Raw genomic sequence first — 26,573 nt, 5'->3', positions numbered from 1 at the left:
GGCCTGTTAGAGTCCCGTGCTGTGCTGCCGGCGTTGCTGGGCCTCTGGCCATGGCCTGGCACCCTCACTGCTCACTGTCCTCCAAATCCACACCACATGCCCTGCCCCTGCCGGCCAGACACTCACACAGTGGGTGGTAGTACCCTTCCTGAACCCCAGGCAGGAGCAGCCGGGCCGCAGATGCCATTCGCTCACCACACGTCCTGCAGGCCGGGCGGGAAGGCTCCTTCCCAGTACTCCAGAAGGGTCCGTGCTCCCACGTTATGTGGGGGCCAGAGTAGGAGTACTGGGAGAAAGAGAAAACAGTTGTTACTACAGTCATGAAATTGACGTTGATCCCAACTGATGTGTGGGCAAGGTAAGGGCTGCTTCTGGTCATGATGTTAGCCCTGTTACCCCTTGCAAGAACTCGGATCTGTTTCTCCCTTTTCATTGCTGAGGGAACTTCGCCTCGGAAAGGTCATGTGGTAAAACTAAGAATGAAAACCCAAGTTCTCTTGCCTGTGTTCTTTGTGCTGTTCCGTGCTGCCCCGCGGGCTGAGGATGGGAGTATGGCCGCCAGCGTGTGCACAGCACTTCTTGTGGGCCCGACCACCGTGGGAAGGGCTCTGACCCCCATATTGTAGCACAAGGAGCAGGCAGAGATGGGTGATGCAAGAGCCCTGGGCGTGGGGGTGGGCCAGAACCGGCCTTCTGACTCGGACTCCGTCCTCGTCATCCCCTGGCTTGAAGGTGGCACTGGCTCTCTGCTTCCATTACTTCTTTAGACACTAAGCACTTCCCTCTGGCGCCAAAAGACAGGGCTAGGGGAGTCCTTTTTGTGCACAGCCTTCCGTCTGTCTTCCTGCCTCCGTGTGCTCCTCTGCTCTTTGTCACTGCCTCTCGGTCCCTGGCGCCTTTCTCTTCTCCTGGGGGGTGGGGCTGGGGTTGCTTTCCAGGGCCTGTCCCACTCCTCGTATGTCTCATAGCACCTCCAGTTCCACTTCCCCTGCAGAAGGTACCTCCAGGCTCTGCAGAGAGGAACAGCCGTCCCACCAGTGTTTGTCCAGTTCCTCTTCCCGTCACCTCAGGGTTGGTGTCATTCTGACATCATTTCTCCTAACAAAGACACGGAGCCATTGATTTCTGGCCATGGTTTCCTGTGCAATAAACCTCATACCATGGTCCGTCACTCCCGTGCTCCTGGCCTGGCTCCAGCATTCCTTCAGGGCAGACTGGCCTCCTCCCTGTGTGCTTTGTGCCCACACAGAGCCCACACAGTAATGGAGGGCACAGAAGGACCAGGGGGCTGGAGGTGGGCAGTGATGACCAGGAAGCAACCAGAGAGACACCCTGGGGATGGGGGCCAGAGACCAGATGAACCCTGGGAACTTCTTGTTGGGATTTTTCTTTCTTTTTTTGTTTTTTAAAGATTTTTTTATTGGGGAAGGGAAATTGGACTTTATTGGGGAACAGTGTGTACTTCCGGGACATTTTCCAAGTCAAGTTGCCCTTTCAGTCTTAGTTGTGGAGGGTGCAGCTCAGCTCCAGGTCCAGTTGCCATTGCTAGTTGCAGGGGGCGCAGCCCACCATCCCTTGCAGGAGTCGAACCAGCAACCTTATGGTTGAGAGGACGCGCTCCAACCAACAGAGTCATCCAGGAGGCAGCTCAGCTCAAGGTGCCGTGTTCAATCTTAGTTGCAGGGGGCGGAGCCCACCATCCATTGTGGGAGTTGAGGAGTCAAACCGGCAACCTTGTGGTTGAGAGCCCACTGGCCCATGTGGGAATCGAACTGGCAGCCTTCGGCGTTAGGAGAACAAAGCTCCAACCGCCTGAGCCACGGGCCGGCCCTTATTGGGATTTTTCTGATCGTCCTGCTTTTATTAGGTCTCTTCTCTTGCCTCAGATCATGGGTGTAGCCGTCACGAAACAGTAAGGAGAAGACCGCGGTCCGCTTTTGCTTGTTTTAGAACCCTCTTGCATTTAGGATGTGTTGACATTTAAACTAGAAATAAGATTTTGACTCTCCAGCAGTGAGGCCAGGAGACCCAACATACGGGGACAGGGAGCCCTTGGCCAGCTCCCGCCCCCATGCTATGCTGTGCCACGTGAGTGTCTGTGCGTCTGTGGGACGAGGGCCAGCCGCGTAAAGCCGTGCAGGGTGACAGGAGTGCTGTGTTGAGCTAACTCTGTCTGTCCGAAGGAGGGGCCAGATGAAATCATTAAATCGTAGAGGGGAATTTTCTAGGCCCTGAGAAGGATGCTGCGGAGAAACTTGTGGGCCGAACCCCACTGGGGTCTGCCGCGTGTGGCCACCCTACCCCAGGACCCCTCGTGGGAGGCGAGGAGGCCTCGGGAACTGGCGTGGGGCACCGTCTGTATTCTTTCTCTGGGCACTTGCGGTGGCCCACGTGACCTCTGTAGTTGCCCCCCCCCCCTCGGTTCTGAGCAAGCCAAGGCGCCGGTCGGTGTGGCAGGAGTGGGTGCGCTGAGGGCGGCCCGTCCCTTCGAGTACATGCAGGACAGAGCCGTGCGTGTGTCTTTTTATGTAAAATCTTCTTGCAGTTACAAAGTGTTGGACGGTGATGAGCAACAAAGAGATTCCACCTTAATCAGTGTTACTTTGGGTTTGTCTCTAGGAATGTTCCGGAGGATTACAGCAGCTGCCTCTAGACTCTTCACCGCCGACGGTGCCGACAGCAGTTTCTACAGCCTGGAGAGCTTGAACACGCATGTGCGCTGTATGATCCCCACACACCCCGCGCTTGTGCTGCTCTGGTGTCAGATCCTGCTGCTGGTCAGCCACACCGACTACCGCTGGTGGGCCGAGGTGCAGCAGACCCCCAAGTACGTCCGCCGGGCCAGCCCGCACTGCGCTAGCAAGCCTCTCGGCAGCTCAAGCTTTGGCCCATTTGCGGGAGGCTTAGTAAAGATTCCTTTGCGTTTTAATCTTCCTTTCACAGACACTAGTGTAGGGAAAAAAATGTGGTCCCACCAAAGGCATTCAGAATCACTGCTGCTTTTTAAATGTGATTTGTTTGACACGTTCTTTGACACTGTTCCATCCTGTGGGTCGTTCTTGTCATGGTGTGTCCCCCCTGCTAGGTTCTCATCCTTAAATTGGTTCCAGAGCCAGACGTGTTGCAATGTCTTAACTTCTTTGTAAGTTAAATGTGGTTCTGGTTATTCTTAGACAATGAAGGAATTACTTAGCAACATTTCAAAACTGCTTGTAAATACCTTCTTTTTTTATCATTCAAAAAGACTTCTTAAGTATCTGATTGTGGGTGGCCCTCTTTTTGCAAAAAGTTTCTAGGTTTAAGCCTCAATTTCTAGGCACTGTCTTGCTCAGACATTTGTGCATGTGTGGAAATAAAAGCTTTGACACCCACATCCCCCCAGCGGAGTCCAGGCTCAAGAGCCTGTGGCGAGGAGAGAAGGCTCTGGAAATAAGAGACTGCAAGGGCTGGAGGGTTGGGGTCAGCTTCTCTGTGCTCAGTGTGGGGCACTGAGCTGTGTGAGGCCACGGGGTCCCATTTGGCCAGCCCGTTCCTCACACCTGGAATATCCCATGTTAGCAGGGATATTAAACATCACCCTGCTCTATGTGTGGGAAATGCAAAGGAGAAGTAAGAGCTTCGCCCACCCTAGGAGGTGAGAATTTTCTCCTGTGGCTTCTTCTCAAACTTTCATACCTTCAAGTATACCTGCAAGTTCATTTTTGTGAATGACATGTAAGGATAGAGCCATTTTCTCCCTACGTGGATAGTTCTTTCCGCATTATTTGTTAAAGGCTGTCCTTTCTCTTTTGAGTTACCTTGGCACTTTTCGCAAAAGTCGGTCGAGTATGTACATATGGACCTTCCCTGGGCTCTGCCTGTTTCCACCCCTCCGTGTATCACGTCAGTGCCAGCACCGCCAGTTACTTCAGCTGCTTGGCAAATACCGCACAGCCTAAGGCTTTGCTCTTTATTTTCAAAATAGTCCTGGTTCTTTCAGGTTCTTTGCATTTCCATATCTGTATCAGAATCGGGTTCTACAATGTCTATAAAAAAGCCTGCTGAGGTCCCTGAGTACTTCATATTTTGGAATGCAGTTGTAGATGGTCCTTTAAGAAATACTTCTTCTTCCCATAGTGTGTTGGTCGTCTGCAGAAATGCAGGTGGCTCTTGCGTACTGACCGCATGTCCTGACATGAAACTCCCTCAGTCGTTCAGTGGCCTTCTTGAGGTTCCTTGGGGTTTCCTGCGACATGAGCACACCATTGACGGCTGCAGACTGCACTTCTTCCTGTCCAGTCGGGGTGCCTCCTGTTTTCCCTTCTCTTTCCCCACACATGGGCCGGGCCCTCCGGCACAAGGCTGAGCTGCTGGCTGCTTCTGTCGGGCTCCTGGAATGTCTTATTACCTCAGGGAATGATCTGGTGTTTATTTGGGCAGGAAAGATGAACTTCACCCCTTGATACCATGTAAGACACAAACTGCAAGGGTATTAGGAATTGCCAACATTCACTGAAGTTTTTAAAGCAGAGAAGGTAAAGGCTGATCTAGACATTGGTCGTAAATGCTTGAAAAACCCAAACGGGCCTGAAAGCCAACTAGTGTCAGAGGTCACAGGTGCCTCTTCTGCTCAGGCGCGTCTCCGGAGCCTGGGTGGGCGGCTGCCCACGGCTGGGTGCTGAGAGAGCCTGTATCCTTCCGGCCCGCCACGCTGCATCTGCGCCTGTCTTCCACCCGTGTGTCCCTTCCCTTGTGTTGGTGGCAGTTTAACCTCCTGAGTGTTCTTCACCATCCCCTCCTTTCCTGACCTGTGCGCCTTGGTTTACTCTAATGTTATGGCAGAAACGTCTGCATCTGGGAGTCACAGAAATGCTGGACCAGACAGTCAGTGTTTGAAAGAAATGAACCCAAAGTGAATGTGGTCTGGGCTTTAGCAGGTGTCCTCATTGAGCCATTTTAGGACAAACTACAGCTTTTCGTAAATGCAGGCGGTTTACTCTGTGATAGTTTTTCTTGACCCTACCTGACTCAGTTTCCCTATTGTAATATTGTGTATTGCCCTCTCTTATCCTGAAATACAATTAGTGGGGTCTGTAACCTATCTGTATTTAAATTTCATAAAAATAGAATGCCTTAAAGGTAAACAAAGGTAAAATGAAGGTAAAATAGTATGGAGTAAGTACTTTAGCACTAGAGTGCTTCACGTCCCCCTGTTAGAAGGGAAAACGCCCCTGTATGTCCAGAGCACCCCTGCACTGGGACGCTGTTTCTCCAGCTGCATGTTATGGGGATGAGATAATAAGAATGAATTATGAAGTAGGAAATACAAAAAGACAAGCCATTGGTTTTCATGTGTAGACTCACCAGATACTGCTCTGTCGGATCGTTACAGAAGATCTGCCCAGCTCCCAGGCACACTTGAGGCCATACCACTGCCCTGGGGACAGGGCCAGGTGCTAGCCATGCTTTGGGCTGCATTACTCCCCGTCTTGGGCCGCACCACTCCCCTGGGGACGGGGCCAGGTGCCGGCCACGCTTTGGGCCACACCATTCCCCTGGGGACACCAGGGTCTACTCTTGTCTGCTTCTTACATCATCATAGGCTTATGATTCGCCTTCGATCTTTCCCACCATTGGCGGGTGCTTAGTGACCTCCTACATGTGCCTCGGCCCCAGGGGTATAGCGTGGCAGTCACTCTCCATCCGTTCTGAGGCCTGCCGTGCAGTCCTGGCTTTGAGACATTCACCATCAGTGTCTGGCAACATTGTCGGAGGTCTTGGGGGCTTGCGCTACTACCAGTTGGGACTCAATTGGGGTTGACATCAGACCTTCTCTGTGTTTGCTGCTGATATTTGAATTGGAGACTCTGCCCTTCTCTTTCAGAGGCTCTTCCCCTATTTGCTGTCCAATTGCAAACACCAAATTATAGCGTGAATGTGTGTCGTGTTGGGGCTGGCAGGAGGGCTGGCCAAAGGGGACATTTTGAATTGACAAACAATTTACAGCACAGTAATACACACTTTTGTACCAAATGAAGTTCATTCATGGAGTTGCACATGTCAGTAGTTTGTTCCTGTGATTGCTGAGTGCCGTTCCATCGTGTGGATGTAGCATGATTTACTTATCCATTCACCAGGTGGAAAACGGGCATGGCAGTGTTTAAAACGTTTAAATCCGTAGTACTTTTTTTTATACTAGTTCTCTTCTAAATCCTGAGGCATTACAGGAAAAGTTGACACATTTCTGAATAGTCTTGTCTTGGCGTGACCTCTGCCTCCCTAAGCCTTAGCAGAGACACTCACTGAGGGGACGTGGGGTCCTAGGTCAGACCCAGAAGTCAGAGGGGCAGTTGGTGAGTGTGGCACCAGCCAGGATCTAAGTGTTTGCGCTTGAATCGAGAGTCTCAGAGTCTATTCCACGTACTTAGAAGAAGAGAGACAAAGTGAGAAGAACAGAACAGGAAGCAGTGTTAAACAGTGTTTCCGTAACAGCATATACACTGTGGGTGTGTCTAGAGTTGTAACGTTTTGTGTTAATTGAGTAGTAAAATAGGGACGTGGCAAGGTCACCTTCTGGCAGTTGACAGCTTTCATGCCGACCAGAGCTGGGGACCGCAGCAGCAGTGGCTGCATCATCAGCCAGCCAGCGAGAGTGCAGAAAGCAGTGCTGATCGAATGCGCAGCTTCCTGGACTTTCTTTCAGTCGAGCATTTGCATGTTGTGCCTGTTATGTCCTGTGTCTCTCGTTTCTGTGTGTGCTTTATCACAGCAGTAGGTAACGAAGAGCACACATTACACAAACACTTTCTGATGTGCGATATTTGAAGTCACTGTCTGCTTTAGAACCAGAACTAAATGTAATCGCCTTCAGGATTTTGAAAGTCAGCTCTATGCTACCCAGGAAATGTCACTGCATCTGTTTCTCCTTCTAGAAGACGTAGTCTGTCCAGCACAAAGTCACTTAGTCCCCAGATGTCTGCAGAGGAACCTTCCGATGTGGCCCCCAAACTGGGAGTGTGCAATCGAGAAATCGTTCGGAGAGGCGCCCTCATCCTCTTCTGCGATTATGTCGTAAGTGTGAGAACGCGAGCCGTGGAGGTGGGGGGCTGGGGAGCGCCCCACGTGCGCGACACTCTCCAGACTGGCTGAAGCCAAACTGCCCGCCGTCCCACCGTTCTGACAGGGTGGAAATCCGGAGTTCACGTCCAGACCTGCTGCTCTGACATAAAAGTCGGTCACGGGGTCTAAATTTGTGTGTAAAGGCATCACTCAGCTGTCACTTGTCCCTCATACATGCAGTGACCGTTCCATGCCATTCGTGACGCTGGATAGTTTTGCTGAACGGAGGGAAGTGGTGGAATTATAGTAACAATAAAATCAAGCTGACAGTGTTGACCAGAAGGGGGGGTTCTGATTAAAAATGTTTTTAATCTGTGGAAAAAGTGTTAGATGTTCATCACTGCATTTTAAAACAGATCCCTAATAATGTTGTAAAGATTTTGTAGGGTATCCAATGGACATTTGTCTCCTTAGGGAGACCACCTCAGGGATGATGTAGATGCCTGATCTCTGCACTGTACACCTGAAGCTGAACAATAATGAATGTCAACTATAATTTTATATCTATATATAGCTACAAGAAGCGGAGTACAGCATGAGGAGTAGAGACAGTGGAAATGTAACGGCTGTACGTGATGTCAGAGGGGCAGTAGATGGGGGTGGTTACCACTGTGAGGGGTGTAAATGATAAATGTCTAACTATTACATTGTTTTGTACACTTGAAGCTCATTAAGAAAAAGAAAGAAAATTGTTAGCCAATCTGGAAAAAAAAAATTTTTTTTAATAAAAATAATAAAAATAAAAACCCTGTACCAGTGGGGGGAAAAATAAAATAAAATAGTAATAATAAATTAAACAGATCCCTGTTAAGATGCCATTCTTTTTAAGACATAGGGAGTTTTTGACCATAAATCTAGCATCACGTGTAAAATAGGAAATTTACAAAAACCAAATAAGTAAACAGAAGAAAATAACATTTCCTATAATTAGAGAGATCCTGTTATGTTTTTGTTGGAATTTACTACTTTTTCACAGCGATATAAAAATGTGTTTCTTTGGTATACACATGATGCCGTATACATACCGCTGTCATGTAGCAAAACACTGGTGAGCACTCTGGATTGGAAAGGCGGTGCAGACTTCTCAGCTGAACTCGTCGTTACAGTTCTTTTTATGATAGCAGTTTATTAATATTCATTTTTTGCTTTACATTCTTGATGTTGAAATAGTTTTTCTATCTTGTTCCACTTCTGAGAAATAATACAATTATATAATGGTGTAGTTCACAGGCATGTAAGGAAAATACTATTTTTATAAGTTAATGCTCTTAAATTATCCCACATGGAAAATACTAATCATTAACCAGATTACAAAGAATTGATCTCATTTTACAATTTTGGTCTAGAAGGATTATGAATTAAGATAAAAAGACAACATACGTATTTAAAAAGGAGTATTTCTTTTACTTCCTTATAAATCTCAAGTAAAATTTCCTCCTTTAAGATCCAGTCAATATGTGGGATCCATTCATATTTTAGATTCAAGAATTCTGTCAAAACTGTGACAGTTACAGGGAATTCTTTTTTTCCGCTCACAAAATTGGAGAAAAGGGAACTGGAGAACAGCCCCCAAGAGGCCACACTGACGCCTGGGAAAGAGCAGGGTGGCCGTGAACGGAGCGTCCCGGCTCTGGGCCAGTCACTTGTCAGGACAGAGCTCACCATCTCTGCCGCCCGTGGCAGGTGCCTGATGACCCCACCACGGCCCTGGACCTCGCCCTAGCCAGGCCATCAGCTGGTGTCCCTTGCAGCTGGACTGCTGGCTCCCATGTCCCCGGTGGTATCTCATTTGGAGCAGCCTTGGCCACAGTGCATGGTTGGAGGTGACAGGCTCTGTAGAGAGAGTTCCTGCTCGTCGATGGTCGGTGCTCAGACACCAGCTTTGTTCAGTGAGGATCACACCTGGAGCTGTGTTTTCCCTTCCTGCCCCTTCGCGCCGCTCTGCAGCACGAGCATCTGTTCTCTCCCGCTCTGCCTGGGAGTGAGGCTTGGCCTGTTTCTCTCCCTGGCTCAGTGTCAGAATCTGCACGACTCCGAGCACCTGACGTGGCTCATCGTGAATCACATCCAGGACCTGATCAGCCTGTCCCGGGAGCCCCCCGTGCAAGATTTCATCAGTGCCGTCCACCGGAACGCTGCCGCCAGCGGCCTCTTCATCCAGGCGATTCAGTCTCGTTGTGAGAACCTCTCGACCGTAAGTGCCCTGCGCCCGCTGTTATCAGTCTGTATTCTCGGCCTGGCATTTTGGAAGTGCTGGTTTCTAGTTGGCAAAACCTTCTGTCCTCTGTCCAACGCTAGCCCACCGCGCTGAAGAAGACGCTCCAGTGCTTGGAAGGGATTCACCTCAGCCAGTCGGGCGCCGTGTTGGCGCTGTATGTGGACAAGCTGCTGTGTACTCCGTTCCGCGTGCTGGCTCACATGGTGGACACCCTGGCTTGTCGCCGGGTAGAAATGCTTTTGGCTGCGAATTTACAGGTACTAAGCACAACACTGGTGCTGATTTCCACTGAACACTGAGCAAGGCAAGCCAGGCAGTGGCTGGGGTTTTCCTGCACGGGCATGTTCTTCATATGGCCACTAAGGGAAACGTGACATGTATGAACTTGTCATTCCTTGTGTGTCTGATACAAGTGCTTCTGGCACTGTATTCTAATTTGCTTTGCTGCGTCCGATAAGCTGCACACGTCAGTTTCTCTGTTGTAAACGTGTGTGAGGCGGTATTGAATTGTGTGTTACAAACCCCTGATGTGTGCTTGTCTACTTTAGAACAGCACGGCCCAGCTGCCAGTGGAAGAACTAAACAGAATCCAAGAGAACCTTCAGAGCAGCGGCTTAGCTCAGAGGTAACGTTGGAATCAGGCCCTCTGTGCTTTGGATGTGAAGACTTAGGTTTGTAAGGGAATAAACTCCCAGGACGAGAGATTGACGTCCTTTGTCGACAGGTTTACTGCAGAGGGCCTTGATAGAAGGCCTTCCTGCATTAAACAGAACTGCCTCACTCTATACAGGCCAGGATCACTTGACAGCATCAACTGGCTGTCTGAGTGAACGTGTGCCCGCCCGCCTCTGGGCCGCCTGAGTGGATGTGTGCCCGCCCGCCTCTGGGCTGCCTGAGTGGATATGTGCCCGCCCGCCTCTGGGCCACATGTGTGGACGTGTGCCCGCATGCCTCTGGGCCGCCTGAGTGGACGTGTGCCCGCCCGCCTCTGGGCCGCCTGAGTGGATGTGTGCCCGCCTGCCTCTGGGCCGCCTGAGTGGACATGTGCCCGCCCGCCTCTGGGCCGCCTGAGTGGACGTGTGCCCGCCCGCCTCTGGGCCACATGTGTGGACGTGTGCCCGCCCGCCTCTGGGCCGCCTGAGTGGACGTGTGCCCACCTGCCTCTGGGCCGCCTGAGTGGGCGTGTGCCCGCCTGCCTCTGGGCCGCCTTAGTGGACGTGTGCCCGCCTACCTCTGGGCCACCTGAGTGGATGTGTGCCCGCCCGCCTCTGGGCCACATGTGTAGACGTGTGCCCGCCTGCCTCTGGGCCGCCTGAGTGGACGTGTGCCTGCCCACCTGTGGACGTGTGCCTGCCCACATGTGTGGATGTGTACCGACCTGCCTGTGTGGACGTGTGCCCGCCCACCTCTGGGCTGTTTGAGGGGTAGCCTTCAGCTCTGTTCCCCGTCCTGTGGCAAATGGGAAGATGAGTTACCAGCTTCATTTGTGTGTAATCATAGTATGTAATCTAATTGCTAAGTGGGAGTTGGCAAATCTGAAAGACGTTACCCAATTCTTGGCTTGCAAGAATTATGTCTGCATCTTGTTAAACTTCTTTTCTTTATAGCTATTTATCACCTAATTTTGTTTGCAAAATCTTTAGAAGCCTTTATCAGAAATCATGGATCTATTACATGAGTATATTTCTCAGACTGCAAAATAAACTGAGAAGCTTTTGCCTTTGTCCTCCATGAGGGTGGATAGGGGTGGTGGAGCGTGTGAGAGAGAAAATCTAATTATGATGCTGTGACTTCAGTCTGAGGAGTGGCTGTGGACGGTGTCTTATTGGGAAGGGGCGAGGTTTGGTGGGCAGGACCTGGCTGTGGATGGTTTTTCAGGATGCCGGCCTGAATCGTGTTGTGATTTGGACAAACTGTTATTATTGTCTGACCCTAGACTTATTAGTCTCCCCGGATGAGGACAATTATAAATATCTTGTGCCAGATGGGGTGATTCTCCTATGAAATGACCATAATTGGTATAAATTGTCTTGTTGGGAGAGTGCTGTGCACTTGGGTCTTAGATGATACTTGCATTTCTAGAGGATGCTTTGATTAGCTGTTGTCTACGTATTGCCTGTTGCAATGTGTGAGTCTAAATGAAATTTCTGAAAAATATTTATGGGGCATAAATATGGTTACTAGAAGTAAACTAGGGCCTGAATCTGCGTCATGACTGTTTGAGCGTCAATGAAAAGTAGCTCTAAAGAGCATGTCAGTCGTGTTCATCTCGCTTTAAGAAGCCACTGTTATTTTTTCCCCATGAAGCCGGTCTCTAACCCCCATGTGATTGGATTCCAGGCACCAAAGGCTGTACTCCCTGCTGGACAGGCTTCGTCTCGCCACTGCCCCAGGGTCACGCGGCCCCTGTCCTCCGGTCACGTCTCACCCTCTGGATGGGGATGGGCCCCTGGCACTGGAGACAGTGAGTCCAGACAAAGTAAGTGTCCGCATGTCTGTGTGTGACGCGTAGGCTGCTCAGGGCGCTGAGGGCATCTGTCCACCTTTGGCAGCTCCATAGTGCGACAGGTGGTTCAGGTGGCAGGATGTCATAGCGCTTGGCACGGCTGTTTCCTGCCAGCGATGGGCAGGGTCCTATCCCTGACAGCGTGCCCGAGGTCCAGCCCAAGTGATGAGAAAGGAAATGCTGACTTGGGACACGTATCACGGGGCTGGGAGGTCAGGGTCAGTGGGAGAGGCAGGAGGTGGGGACCGTGGCCTGCACCCACGACCACACAGGCCTTCTGGCATGTGCCCACCTGGCCTGTGTCTTCCTCACGCCTGCCAACCACCTGCATGTTGACGCCCCTCCCCCCTGCCATGGACCCTGCACGTTATCACCCTCACCTCTCACACCTCACAGCTGGGGCCATTGGACCCTGGGGAGAGCCTTGGTGTTCTCCTTTCCTGGAGAGAGTTCAATTTAAGTAAGAACTTGGATTTCAACAGCCAGCAGTCCTGGCACAAATAGCAGAGTCCTGTGTTGGCCCTGGAGAGAGGAGCAGAGCAGCCACCCCCACAGAAGGTGGTGGGTGCGGTGCCCAGTGAGGCACAGGCAGGGCGGGCACAGAGTAGGGCCCGCTTCCCATAGCACCATCGCTGGCTTGGAGGACAGTCAGGCGTTCACCAGGTGGAGGGGAGAAGGAGCTGTGTCCCTCACGGCAAGGTTAGCGACCAGCCTTCGCAGCCCCCTGTGGTGTGGTAGTGGCCTGCGCGGCCAGCGTGTCGTTTCCAGATTGCGTTCGTAGTCCGGGGAGGACAGGGTCCTGTGATCGGGGGCCACAGGCTGCCAGGGCAGCCAGTGGAGACGCACCATGTCTCCAGTGGTGTTGAGGGCCCTGGGAAGCCTGGCCCACTGTGTGCTGTCCTCACCCGCCCTCCTCTCCTTCCCAGGACTGGTACCTACGCCTCGTCCAGTCCCAGTGCTGGACGCGGTCAGACTCTGCGCTGCTGGAGGGGGCGGAGCTGCTGAGTCGGGTCCCTGCGGCAGACATGAGTGCATTCATGATGAACTCGGTACAGTGGGCACCGCGGGGTTGGGCCGCCCTGCCTTTCTCCTGTTCCTGAAACACACTGGCTTTCTCTCACTGCCATCTTGCCGCCTCCATGGGGTGGTACCACTCATCCACCTGCCCTGCTGGCAGAGGTGCTGTCCAGGCAGGATGGACGTTAGTTCAGTCATGTTCAAGTCCAGAAGGAGGCAAACTGTTTGTGTCAACTTTTCACACATGTAAAGAAAGTAGGTTCTCCCCTTTTCGAGAAAAGCATCTGAGGAGCTGGTCTGGGAAACGAGGGTTTTTTTGAATACTTGATATGCTAATCATCATTTGAATTTCCCAGCCCCTTCAGGCCTGCTCACTGCAAACTGGCCAGCCCCCACTAGCCAGATTGACACATTGCGTTTCTCACACAAGGATTTTGTACAACTGGGATTTTCAATTCAGTATACTCTGCAATGGCTAAGAAAGTAAAATAAAGTGAAAAGTACCCCCCCCCCAAAAAAAAGTAGGTTCTCTCAGATTACAGTCCATTCTAACGGCTCGTTCTCATGGGCCTGAGCAAAGCTGTTAGACGGTATCACAGCGCAAGATTTAACACTTTCCTGGAGCTCTGGAAGTTGATCTTTCATAAGCCCCCTCCGTAGATGCAGTGAGGTCCTGCTCCCCCATAACCTGTAGTGAGATTCCCTCCACTCCTACTAGATGCAGGGAGGTCCCCCACTTCCCCACTAGTTGTCCTGAGGTCCCCCATGCGGGGCTGGCCCAGGTCCTGTCCTTAGCTCCTGGGCAGGTCCCTTTCAGTGTTATCCAGCCACAGACTTACTGGGCTCCTCAGACCTCCTGGGGCGAGCAGTTAACTAAACTTGTAGTGTTTTAGTGCCGCTCTGATATGTGCCAGCGGGCATGTAAAGCAGCAGGGACTTAGGGGGACGGCGAGGCAGCTGCATGGGGGGTGGGGGTGGCACCAAAGACTGGGCCGGTGTGGATGGACGGAGACTGGGGAGGCCACACAGTACTTTGTTCCCACGTACTAATCTCCAATAGTTTGAAAATACAAGTCACGTTGACAGAAACAGGAGAATTGGCCCCAAATCAGTTGGCTAGAATCAAATCAGTTTAAGATCCATTCACTGAAAACTGATTTGCTGAATGGTAAGTTGTTTTAATGACCAATTTATTGAATTTTCAAATTCAGTGATTGGACTTTTAACAGTTTTTAAACTTCTGGCTGTAACAGAAGTGTTCTGTTCTGGTCACTGATGGTGACACATGCTTCTCTGAATATTAACTAAGTAAAGATTGACATTCTACCTGAAAATTGGTCCCCAAAATCCTTAAATGGTTTTTAAAAGTTGGCAAAACATAATACAAATTGAAACATCCTATGAAATGCTATTTTTCCAGCCAAAGCTGTGGCATTTGTATGGTAGGTACTTTGATTTATCTCAGCCGTTTTTGGACATAGCTTATGTTTTTCAAACTTTGGGAATGTTAGGTGTTTCACTGATTTCTTGGATGGCACATCAGCTCGATTTTATATTTTTATCAATTAAATTTTGTCATTAAATTTTTTATTTCACACCAATCTGAAGGCATAATAAAATAAAAATATTTCTTTAAAATTAAAACACCCAAAAGAGACCAGAAGTAAACTTCACTGCGTGTATGTTTATTGGAGTTGTTTGTGTATTTATAACAGAAGTAGAGTATTCCTTATGATTTTTTATGGTTTAGTGACCTGTGTTGTCTCAGAAATGTTCGCATTGTCCTTTCTTCTGTTGTGTTTTCTTGCCTGGCTGAAAGCCTGTCGTTGTTGTTGCACCCTGATTGCCCGATGCAGGAGTTCAACGTGAGCCTGTTGGCCCCGTGCTTGGGCCTGGGGGTGCGTGAAATCTCCGGAGGCCAGAACAGTCCCCTCTTTGAAGCAGCTCGTGAGGCGACCCTGGAGCGTGTGAGCAGCATGGCTCAGCAGCTCCCGGCTGTCCACCAGGTTTTCCAGCCATTCCTGCCCGTGGAGCCCACTGCCTACTGGAGCAAGCTGAATGATCTATTTGGTAACACAAAGAAAGTCTTATTTTTAAAAACTGCTGCAGAGCCAGTACCGTGCTTTGCAATGAGTAAACATACAGTAAACACTGCTTTAATCAACTGAAAGCTTTACAGGGTAACTGAGGAATGGCGCTGGGGTCCCTAGCTCTGCATGTCTTTGGTGTGTCTGCCACTTTGCCGTTCGCTGACGCTGCCTGGGCGTGAGCCGGGAGCCACACTAGGCTAAATCCCAGGGGCCGCGGGGCCTGGAGTTCACGTGCAGGTTGGCGTGTGTGCAGGTGTGCTCCCGGGCAGCGGCGTCTTTCGCGCCCGTCAGATTCTCAGGAAAGTCGCGAGCCTCTGTGGTTTCTCCCGCCCACCGAGCTGTTCCGTTTCAGGGGATGCCATGGTATACCGTTCCCTGACCACTCTGGCCCGGGCCCTGGCCCAGTACCTTGTGGTGCTCTCCAGACTGCCTGGCCACCTGCAGCTTCCTCCTGAGAAGGAGCCGGACACGGTGAAGTTTGTGGTCATGACCCTCGAGGTAAGCGGCCACTCGGGAACTCGGTGCTTCTGTGACTGGCACTGTCACGTGCGAGAGGAAGGCACTTTTAACCGGAAACGGGAGCTGTGTGGTCCGGGGTCCTCTTCACCTCATTCCCACTGAACTAACAACGCCTGTTGTCAAGGGTCACACCTGTCCCGTACTTTTCCTGAGTGCTTTCATAGCTCTGATCACGGGTGCCTCGTGATTTGGCGATATGGCACTTCCGACACCTACTTCAGAGCCAAGGAGAGCGGTCTCTGAAGAGCCAGGCCTGGGACCTGTGCCTGGGCTCCTCCCTGCCTTGGCCGGTTGTCACCAGGTCTGGGGAGCGGCTTAGTGGAGTGGGTCTCAGTCCTGGAGGAGGGCCGGCAGGGAGTTGGCGAGACCGTCACAGGCCTTTCGGGGTCCCCCCAGTACAGTGAGGTGAGCGTGTGCTTGGGCGTGGATCTACTTCCTTGATTCTCAGACGCCTCTGATTTTAGGACAGACGGTCCATTTATACTTTTTTCCCAAGGAAAAGGAAGCACTACAAGTGTAAGGTGGATCCCAATTTAAGACACTTGAACAAAAATTGGGAAATTTATTATGTTTTAAATTTAGCTGTAAACCTAGACTTTCAGCCATGAAGAATTAGCACTCTGTGTTAACACTTGTAGTTACCCCAAAATGTGTGCACGTTGTGGGTGCGCTGCCTTTCCATATGGCTTCTGGAAAATAGAGTGTAGCCTGCATCCTTGGAGCCGAGAGCCAGAGCTGCATTGTGTGGCCTGGGCGGGGACAGGGCTGACTCAGCCCTGGTGGCACCAGCCGGCTCTCGACACAGAGCAAGCTGTTGGGAGACGTGCGTGTGGTGGTTCTTGAGACGACGAAGCAGCGTTTACTTGGAGCCAGGCCGAGTCCCATGGCTGTGCTTCTGTCCTCAGGGTAGTGGGGAGGCTGGCAAGCAGCACAGTTTCAGTAAGAGTGACCACTGCCTGCTCGGTCACGTGCCCACTGTGTGCAGGATGAGGCACTCCCTGTGTGTCACCTTACTCAGGTCTCAGATCTCCCTGAGATGGGCTGTGAACTCCCGTCCCACAGACGAGGGAGGAGAGCAGGCCCTGAGAGTTCTTGCCCAGGTCACCCGGCTGGGACGGAGCCTCTGTGGCATTTGAACCCATGCTCTCCATTCAGCCTCTGTGACCACAACAAAGGCATGGCCAGCACTTGGGGGCCCCAAGGAAGAGCCTGGCCTGGAGTGCGGCTCCCACAGAGCCGAGGGAAAGGGGCGGCCAGATCAGGGTGGGCGGTCCGGTCCGGCAGATGGGGGTGCCCACGCACTGTGGGGAGCGGTGGTCAGGAGTGAACGGAAAGGAGTGGCAGTGGCCTGTCCCTGGGGACGGGCAGGGTCGTTGGCGCCTGCCGGCCTTTCGAGCCTCCGACAACTGTTCCTTGCCAGCGGGTGTTGTCTGCTTCCCTGACAGCACACGCGTGCATGATAGGAGGGAGCGTGGGTCTGAGCCTCTTTAACGCAGCCCTCCCTCCCCTCCAGGCGCTGGCGTGGCATTTGATCCATGAGCGGGTCCCGCTGAGTCTGGACCTCCAGGCGGGTCTGGACTGCTGCTGCCTGGCTCTGCAGCTGCCCGGCCTCTGGAGCGCGCTGTCTTCCCCCGAGATGGCCACACACACCTGCTCCCTCATCCACTGCGTCCGCTTCATCCTGGAGGCCAGTGAGTCCCTGACTCGATGGGTGTCTGTCCTTTGCCACTGACCCAGTAGTCAGCTCCTTAGATCTGTTCACAGACATTTGCTTTGTGCCAGCTGTCCTCCTGGGGCCACGTGAGGCATTGGGGTGAAGAGGTGGATAAGATAGGGGCTTTGCCTTAACCTCAGGGCCTCGAAGTCCACGTTAGGATTTAACCTGAATTGGCTCTTCTTTAGATTTTTGGAGTCCCAGCTTTCATAAAAAGTACTCTTCGTTTTATGTCTCTTTGGTCTCTGGTCCTAGTTGACAGTTTCATGCCTTTAGTCCTAAACGATCGTAAGATTAATAAGATTACATTCAAAGATGACTTGATTTCTGTCACAGCCAAAATGCTTGTTTCTATACTGCATTGTAATACTAACATATTGTAAAAATTCTTTTCAAGGGACTATGTCCTCAACAAGGGTCATTAGCCAAAATTTTTTTAAAAATTGGACATTATAGTTTACATGTTAGAGGGTGTTTTGAAGTTTTGTGTTTCTAAATGAACATTATAGAGTGGTGTTTTGAAGTTTCATTGTTAAATTGTTTTCATCTGTACATTTGTAGTCAACTTGAAGCAAAGATCCAGGGAGTAGTATTTCAAAGCCAGACTAGTTGGGGGTTGTGGGATGCTTTTAGCAGCAGTGAATCCTGGCCCTTCTGATAAAACCCTTCAGGGCTGGAGGTGGCGACAGCAGACAGTGGGAGGGCTTGGCAGTCTGAACGTAGGAGCCCAGCTTCTCGTGCGTTTCACGGCAACCCAGACCTTGATGCCAAAGCCTGGTACTGCCTAGCTGTCTAAAATTGGCTCTATGATGGCTGTACCTCGTTTGACACAGCCTGTCGCTTGGAAATGTTATGAGGCTGCATAAATGTGAACAGTTGAATAAAAAGGAATGGGAAAAGTGTTCGGAAATTCTTCTCTCTGTGTTGTTATGATTTCAGTTGTGGTGCAGCCCGGGGACCAGCTTCTCAGTCCAGAAAGACAGACGGACACCCCAAAAGTTGCTAGAGAAGATGGAATACACTCACACACGCAGAGTAAGTCTCAAGACCCCTGATTTCTTACCTGTGTTTTTGGGGGCTTGATATTCATCCATAGAAGACATTTAAAGTGGTAAATGTGGACCCTGGAAAGCCGACTTGGCTGCGTCTTGTAGCTCGTCCCTAAACTGAGGGCAGTTTGAGGACACTGCCCTGCATCTGCTCTCTCCTCTACCTGCACATCTGCCCCCTTGGTGACTCGCTTCAGCTGACCCTCCAAACTCAGCGGGCATCACGGTCCTGGGGAGGCCCGGCTGTCCCCCGTCTTGCACTCAGTGGCTTAGTGTGTGTCTCACCTCAGACTGGCTCCTTGGGGCGTATGCGGCCTTCTGTGTTCTCACTATTATAAGTGACAGACTAATGTTTGTTTAGTAATGAATGAACAAACTACTAGGAACTAGTAGAAATACTAGAGAACTTGCAGTTAGGGGAAATACCCACCTGAATGTTAGGTAACCTGAATGTCTATTTCAGCCATTTACTTTGGTGGAATTTTTTTTTTTAATTGGGGAACAGTATGTTTCTCCAGGGCCCACCAGCTCCAAGCCGTCGTCCCTCAATCTAGTTGTGGAGGGTGCAGCTCAACTCCAAGACCAGTCCTGTTTTCAATCTTTAGTCGCAGGGGGCGCAGCCCACCATCCCATGTGGGAATCGAACTGGCAACTCTGCCGTTGAGAGCCTGCGCTCTAACCAACTGAGCCATCCGGCCCCCCTCCGGAAGCTCAGTGGCAGCTTGTTGTCTTCAATCTAGTTGTGGAGGGCGCAGCTCACTGGCCCATGCGGGAATCGAACTGGCAACCCTGTTGTTCAGAGCTCCCGCTCCAACCAACTGAGCCATCCGGTTGCCCCACTTGGGTGGATTTTTAAATGAAAATTCTTGCTCTTCCCACAGAAACAAAAAGTCCACATCCCTTTTATTTAAACCTACCTATTCTAGATTTAGGCAGATATCTCAGTTTTCACATACTTTCTCCCAATTCAGGTGTTTTACCCTGAACTTGGAGGCGAGGGAGCGTGAGAGGGAAGCTGTTCGGCTGAGTGACTTTTTGTCACCTGGGTCTCTAGGCTCCAGGGTCTTTCCTGCTCTTCACCAAGGGTCTGGCTGGAATACCAGCCTGCAGCCCATCCCACAAAAAGGGGAGGAGATGCCCCGCCTGGCGGCTCTTATTTGGAACACCAGTGTCTTATCCATGCTCTGCTGGTTTTAACACACCTTTTTCATAGCAAGTCCATGAATGCTTTGTATCTTTTTTTTTTTTTTTGCCAGCTTTTGTGCAGTCCCAGGTAATTAATGTAATTAATGATGGAGTCTTCCTGTCATTTGTATTCATGGTAACCTGCTCAAGGCTTTGTAATTGCACAGCCATCCAGAAGCAGTGGTGTTTCATGACACAGCCAGGCTCTTCTCCGAGTGTTCATCCCAAAACTGGTTCTGTCAGCCCTTTGTGGGTGACTTCAGGACTTCTCATTGACAACGTGCAATGAGAACGTGAGGGAACGTGCAAACACTCACTTCCCTGCTCAGCAGCCCCTGTCTCGCTGAGTGGCCTGTGCCAGTTAGTGGCCTTGAGCTTCCGTGAGGCTAAGAGTGATGCTAACCTCCCAGAGCCGGTGCAGGGCGGAGTAAATTAATCCTCGTACAGCACCCAGAACAAGTGCCCTACTGCTACAGGTGTTCGGCCGGTGGCGCCCTAACTCTAGGTGTGATTTGAAAGGAATTCAGGTGTGTCAAGGGTAGAGTCGGAACAGGCAGGCTGCGGGCTGGAGCGCACTGTCTTTGGGTTAATGCCGTCGTGCTCACGCTCCACGACCCTGCTCAGGCCACTTACTGTTCCTTGGCCAGAGGAAGAGGCCTGTTTTTTGTCTCACCCCCTAGGATGATACCTCCTAAAGACGGCCCGTCAGTTTTACTGAAGTCAGCCTCGTTTCTCTTAGCTTGGGGTCTAACTCCTTCCACGCAGTAAGAGTCCTCTGCGTAAGAGGACGTCGCCTGGCCTGTTGAATCTCACAGACCATGGCTAACACCTGCCCACAGTCCTAAACATTTGTCAACACGTGATTTGGGGTACATACTCAATGCCAGACTCAAAGCGAGTCAGAAGCAGCCCTTGCTGTCTGGGTGCCGAGTTCTCAGCTAAGAGTGGGGCTTTCTCCCGCCTACAGAGTTTTAGGCTGGGACACCCACCACTCTGAGAACCCCGATTGTGGGAAATGGTGAACCGGGGAGCACAGCATGGCTTTTCGCATGCCAGTGTAGGGACGAGCTCCAGGTCCTGGGAGAACCAAAGAAAGCCAGCTGCAGGGAGGGCGGGACGGCTGGGACGCCTGGCGGCAGACCAGGTTCCCGACGATCCCAGCAGTCTAGCCGACATGGAGTCGGCTGAGTGTGTAGACAGATGAGAGCAGGTAAGTCTGTAGGCCTTCAGTGAGCAGCTAGAAGTCTGGGGGCGCCTCTCTCCAGGACGGAACGATTGGTTGTGGGGTGTGCTGGGCCGGGCTGGAGGAGGAGGAGAGGCGGCGGGTCGGGCGTGGCTTCACAGCACCGCCTCTCCACTGTGCTGTTTGCTTAGGGCCTGAGTATGTCACCGCAGCCTGTGGTATGGTGGCGGAAATGGTGGAGGCTCTGCCAAGCGTGCTGGCCTTGGGGCACAAAAGGAACAGCAGCACGCCCGCGTTCCTCACGTCCGTGCTCAGGAACGTCGTCGTCAGCCTGGCCCGCCTGCCCCTCGTCAACAGCTACACGCGCGTTCCCCCGCTGGTGAGTCTGAGCGATCCTTTGTGGAGACCAGGGCTGGGCTTCCCAGGTGAGCGTGGTCGTGACTTCACATGCCACCCTGAGGTGTCCAGGGCGCTGCCTGTCGTCCTGCTATCTGCCTCGTGTCTTCGGGCATGACACACGGCTGGAGTTAGCAGAAATGCTGGCTTTTCTGTGGGGCAAAGCAGCACGTAAGAAATAAGACCACATCCCCCCAGTAGGCACTTAGTGTCCGGTGTGATGCTGAAGGCACAGGTGAATTTGGTTAACGGTGTGACAGAAATGACCCCCTCCAGGAGTGTCTCCCTTTCCAAGTCGTCCCCTTTGAAGGTCACTGACGTGCTTTGGCACAACCCCCTTTCCGCTCCTTTTGAAATTGTCTTCAGAATCGGTTTCAGGGCTCGTTTCAGACAACGGAGCTTAGTGTGAGCAGGGTGGGTGGTGGAGGCTGGACTGCGCTCCCCCCGGGGAGTGCGCCGCAGTAACCAAGGGCGATGGGCTGGCCCAGCAGGGTCTGGCGCTGGAGCGGAAGATCAGCCAGCACCCAGAGGGCAGGCGCTGGCTTTGCACCCGCCAGTGGGGCCCAGGCCCCGTGCGCGTAGCAAAGTAACGGTGCTCGATAGACCCGGGGACAAAGAGGGCTGTGCTGTGGGGTGACAGTACCCACGTGGAGGGCTCCTTCTGAGAGCCCCAGGCATGCTGCGCTGGGCGGCTTTGCAGAACAGACAGTTGGCGGCATTTCCAACACAGGCGCCCTCTGGGAAGAGAGGCTGTGGTCACTGCAGGGCTGGTTTCAGCTGTGGCAACAGAATCACTGTAGGTTTTGAGACAACTGCACCTGTGAGGGCACAGGGCGGTGGCGCCGGAAGGCAGTGTAGAGGTCAGCGTGTGTGGGACGGACCCGGGAACATGTCAGCACAGAGCTGTCCTGTAGATGACCTCTTCCAGCAAGGCTCCTCCCCGCACCGGGCAGTCCCCTTGAGGCGGCGGTGACAGCAGTGCGTGGGGGTCTGGGGAGGAACGGGAGGCACTTAGGAAGTGTGTTCCATAGGGAAGCGAGAGCTGCCTGGCAGCTGAGGTTGGGGCCGTGCCTTTGAGGCCTATTGGATGGGCTGGGGGGTCCGGGTCCAGCTTGTAGAGCCCCTGACTGACCGACAAAGCTGGATCAGTGGCGCTAACAGACATGGAACGGGGGGCTCTTGGTGCCTGACTCAGCGCAGCTGCCGGCTCCCTCCTGCCTGCCTGTCACGGAGGCGCAGCCTGGTGGGGGGGTGAGGGGCGAGGTGGGAGCAGATGGGCTCGCTGGTGGGCAGGGAGCTGCTCAGCCAGGTGGTTGGAGCCGTTTCCCTGGGGAAGGAGCATGCTGGCTCTCAGGGTGGCTGTGCGGGGTCAGCAGGCCGGGCTCGGGAGGGAGCCGCGCCGAGAGAAGTGGCCTTTCCTGGTGCCCTCGCAACGCAGTGTCCTCCCTTGACTGTGCAGCCTGGTTCCTTTTTCATGCCCTCAGGTCTGGAAGCTCGGATGGTCGCCCACGCCGGGAGGGGACTTCAGCACAGTGTTCCCCGAGATCCCTGTGGAGTTCCTCCAGGAAAAGGAAGTCTTCAAAGAGTTTATCTACCGCATCAACACGCTAGGTAGCTGCCATTTCTCCTGCAAGTTGGGGCCATGAAACACGTCCGCTGAGGGCAAACCCCACGCCCCGGATGGGGGCTCGTCTCATCTTTCTCCCTAAAAAATTCAGGGCGTGACCTACTCACACGAATGCATTTGGCAGTGTGTTCAGAGCTGTCACAGTGGGAAATTCAATCCTAGTTTGTATGTGAGTTGAACCCCAAATTCTCATACATCACGCTTGTTGGAGGTTGGGTAGGTCCTCTGGGAAATGACAGTGAGGGCCACATCGGTCTTCGTACTGGGCACCTGTCCTGGGCATTGCGTTGTGTGATCCCTGCTGCCTCTGCTCGTGTGTGGGACAGTGGACCCAGCGTGGAGAGAGCGGAGAGGAGGCAGACTTCAGGTGAGGCAGCGCGGGGCTCTGTGTGATGTGGGCAGGACCCAGCCTGTCACCAGGAAGTTCAGAGACGCACCAGTGCCCAGTGCCCCTGTAGGTGATGGCGGTGGCAGTTTTCCTGTCAGGACTCTTCTCTGCAGCACAGGGGAAGGGCCTTTTTTTGTCCCTGTTTTATATCTGGAGGTGTCACCTGCTGAGGGTTGCGATCGGTAGACCCTGAGTGGCAGTGCCCTGCTAGGGCGTCCCGGGAGTGTTTTGTCTGCTGCGTCAGGCATGGCACCCTGACTGCGCCGGACCCAGCCTGGGTCTGCGGTGCCCTCCTGTCCCGGGCCGTGCAGGCTTTGTGCTCACTTAGGTCCTGGAGGATTCGCGCTGGCAACCTTACTGCCTCTACCTTTCCCTTCAGTCGAGCGCACGACCCATCACCCCATCCAAGATGCAATCAGCGCAGTCGAAGGCCGGCTGCCCCGGAGCGTGTCCTCTTCCTGTCTCTCTGGAGGTTGTTGCCAGCCGGTCTCCTGGCCTCCCAGGCCTCCTCCCAGCTCGTCATCCTCGCTGAGCCGTCTTGTGTGTGGCTTGTCAGTCAGGCCACGGGACCCAGGACCGTTGGGCGGGCAGTCTGGTCCTCATGATTGCATTTGTTCTTGCTTACTCTCCCTTAGTTCATCCTTTGCTTTGAAAACCCTATGTAAATTGTTACATGCGTCTGTCTCCGTCTGTGTATATCTAGCCTATGTCCTAATCAGTCTGTCACTCTTTCTTCATCCAGCTTAGCAAGGATTCTGTCACTTGTAGCACTAATCAGGTGGCATAGCCACCTGAGGGACGCCAAGCGCAGCCCTCAGAAACAGCTGTTACCCTCCCGCCGGAGCGCAGCCTGTGGCCTGGTGCTTGAGGTCCCGAGGTGCCCTCAGGACCTGCGTGCCCCGAGCTGCAGTCCATTTCTTTTGGGTCTGTTCTTCCAGACAGGCCCGGAGATACTGCTGTCACTTTCTTGAGACAGACCCCGCACCGCACACGCTCCAGCATGCACAGCGGCACACGTGACCTGAGCTGTGTGTGTGCAGAGCTCCATCCAGCGGCCGACCCACTGGGGGACTCGGAACTCTCTGGTGCGCAGGGCCGAAGCGGCTCCGAGCCCGTTAGACTGCTGCATCTCCAAGCAGAGGCGGAGGGGCGCCTCCCCACCGGGCGCCCTGACTTAGCCCGTGCTGCTTCTCTGTCGTGTGGTCTCGGACTTGCGTGCCTCAGCGTCCTTGCTGATGGGCCGGAGCTGGCAGTGTTTGTGCGTCACAGAGCTGTCGTGATGGTTAGAGGGCGGCCGTACGAGGCCCTGGGGCAGGGCCTGTGCCAGTTAGAGCTATGCAGCCCAGCTGTCACAGCTCGGCGAGAAGTTCCAGGACTGAGTGACCCTCCATCTCACGTAACATTTGCGTTCCTAGGGTGGACCAGCCGTACCCAGTTTGAAGAAACATGGGCCACCCTCCTCGGTGTCCTGGTGACCCAGCCCCTCGTTATGGAGCAGGAGGAGAGCCCGCCGGAAGTAAGCCTCGTGCCCGCCCGCGCATCCTTTGGCTGGCATGTGGGCAGTTACGGCAGCTTGGGAATCGGTGGTGGTGGGCAAGGAGGGCAGCAGCCTCGTTTTTTTCTGTCTCACGTTAGTTTTAAAAGAGTAGCCGGAGCAGGAACAGATGTCCCCAAGGTTTGGGGGGGGTCCTACCTGGGTTGCCAGTGGCTGCACTGCATTTTGCATTTTGTCACAGTGCCTCCCCATGCTAAGAGTCAGTAAATTGCACCCTTTCTTGAACAGATTTCTGAGTTCTGTTTTCCAGTGTTCAGGTGCAGTGTATAGGTTGAATCAGAATGAAAAGGGGCTTTATAAAGGCCGTGCGTATGTGCTGTGTTCATTTCTCCTGACTGTTTTGCAAAGCTTCACCCAGGCGTGTTAATGTATACTGTAGTGACATAATATTTGTGAAAGCCATGTTCTGGTAAAGCAAAGCCCCTAGAGAGCCAAAGCCATGGCATGTACGTAGGTTCTTGTTCTCACAGAAGGTGTGGTGTGACTTATGGAGAGACAGGTTCAAAGATTAGATGGATGTCAAAACCATCCTCACTGTCTTCACATCCACGTGTAGAAGCTAACAGGTGCCATATCAGGAAACTTACGGGTAATTGTTTTAAAAAGTGATTGCTGTTGGAGGTTTGTGCCCGTGGAGATGTTGCTTTGAAAGCTGGACGTTTGCCCCTCAGGTTTGTTTCAGGTCACTTGTGGGTGGGGGGTGGCGAGCGTAGGCAGGCAGAGCAGCCCCTGGCCGGGAAGGCTTGTCCCGCTGGCACTCAGGGCCACAGCCTCGGAGTCTATGTGTTGGCAGGAAAGGGAGCGGGACACAGTGCTTGCTGGCGTCCGGCTGCTCATAGCGTGCTGATGCGGGGCTGTCCTTGCAGGAAGACACGGAGAGGACGCAGACCCACGTCCTGGCCGTACAGGCTATCACCTCCCTGGTGCTGAGCGCGATGACTGTGCCCGTGGCCGGCAACCCAGCCGTGAGCTGCTTGGAGCAGCAGCCCCGCAACAAGCCGCTGAAGGCCTTGGACACGAGGTCTGTCCCCAGGACGCAGCTATGGGGGGCGGGGGGGCCCTCCACCACCCAGGGCGACCAGCTTCGTCACCCGGGCCTTTTCCTTGTTGCTGAAATTAACACAAAACCCGGTGTGTGTTGTCTGGCTACAAGACGTGCGAATCCAAAAGCGATGTGACCAGAGACAAGAAAAGGAGACAGGACGCCACAGGGGTCACCTGAATTAGCAAGCTAACAGAATGTCTGTGCGAGGGCACCGGGCAGGAATCGCCGACAAAGGGGGTGTCCTTTGGTACTGTAGATGCCTGTTTCCTTTAGGCATTAGGCAAAGCTGGGGGAGGGGTGACTCTGGTGTCTCTCACTGTTAAGATTTTGAAGGAAGCAAATATTTACCCTTTGTTTTGAATCTTAGGTTTGGGAGGAAGTTGAGCGTGATCAGAGGAATTGTAGAACAGGAAATTCAAGCAATGGTTTCAAAGAGAGACAATATCGCCACCCATCACTTGTACCAAGCGTGGGATCCTGTCCCCTGTCTGTCTCCGGCCACTACAGGTATCTGTGGAAGGGGGTCGTTGCACTTGGGCCAGACTGAGAGTGGCCGCGTAGTGACAGCACCGGTTGGGCAGACAGACCAAATCATGGTTTTATTTGGAGGCTCTTTACTTAATATGCTGCCCTAATTCATTTAAGTGTGAGTCTCAGTTGGGACCGGGGGCTTCAACAGTCCTCAGGGAATAAAGCTTGGAAATGGACGGGATCTCTGTCTCTCACCAGTCAGGCTGTGGGAGGCAAAATTGGCGTCAGGCTGAGAAATCTCGGCCTGCATGGGGCTGTAAAGGCTGAATTAGAAAGTCAGCAGAGTTCATGGGGACAGTGTGAGTGTTCCCTTCTTGTGAGAAGTCACCGCCGCGAGCACACTGCATTTCCCAGCACCTCTCAGGGCTGGGCGGCCTGGGCTGAGCTCCTCCTCCCCACACACACACCGCCACCTCCACCGCTGGCCCTGTGCACGGGCTGGTCAGGGCACC

The 26,573-nt window shown here is 52.9% G+C and overlaps 1 protein-coding gene across 3 annotated transcripts in view; it reads left to right on the top strand.

Annotated features, from left to right (window-relative positions):
- Positions 1-26,573, top strand: part of HTT (huntingtin) — a 118,966-nt gene that overhangs the window by 79,977 nt on the left and 12,416 nt on the right. For all 3 annotated transcript variants that reach the window (XM_033106781.1, XM_033106782.1, XM_033106783.1), the window contains 16 exons: positions 2,620-2,827; positions 6,912-7,050; positions 9,113-9,292; positions 9,397-9,573; positions 9,865-9,941; positions 11,657-11,795; positions 12,749-12,871; positions 14,696-14,909; positions 15,282-15,427; positions 16,962-17,139; positions 18,102-18,197; positions 20,771-20,958; positions 22,460-22,586; positions 24,406-24,506; positions 25,412-25,566; positions 25,958-26,097. In XM_033106781.1, coding sequence (XP_032962672.1) covers positions 2,620-2,827; positions 6,912-7,050; positions 9,113-9,292; positions 9,397-9,573; positions 9,865-9,941; positions 11,657-11,795; positions 12,749-12,871; positions 14,696-14,909; positions 15,282-15,427; positions 16,962-17,139; positions 18,102-18,197; positions 20,771-20,958; positions 22,460-22,586; positions 24,406-24,506; positions 25,412-25,566; positions 25,958-26,097 — 2,388 coding nt within the window. The remainder of the gene's footprint in view (positions 1-2,619; positions 2,828-6,911; positions 7,051-9,112; positions 9,293-9,396; positions 9,574-9,864; positions 9,942-11,656; positions 11,796-12,748; positions 12,872-14,695; positions 14,910-15,281; positions 15,428-16,961; positions 17,140-18,101; positions 18,198-20,770; positions 20,959-22,459; positions 22,587-24,405; positions 24,507-25,411; positions 25,567-25,957; positions 26,098-26,573) is intronic.

The sequence above is a fragment of the Rhinolophus ferrumequinum genome, chromosome 5 (genome assembly GCF_004115265.2).
Source record: "Rhinolophus ferrumequinum isolate MPI-CBG mRhiFer1 chromosome 5, mRhiFer1_v1.p, whole genome shotgun sequence".
Classification (NCBI taxonomy): domain Eukaryota; kingdom Metazoa; phylum Chordata; class Mammalia; order Chiroptera; family Rhinolophidae; genus Rhinolophus; species Rhinolophus ferrumequinum.
This window is presented reverse-complemented; position numbering and strand designations above follow the sequence as displayed.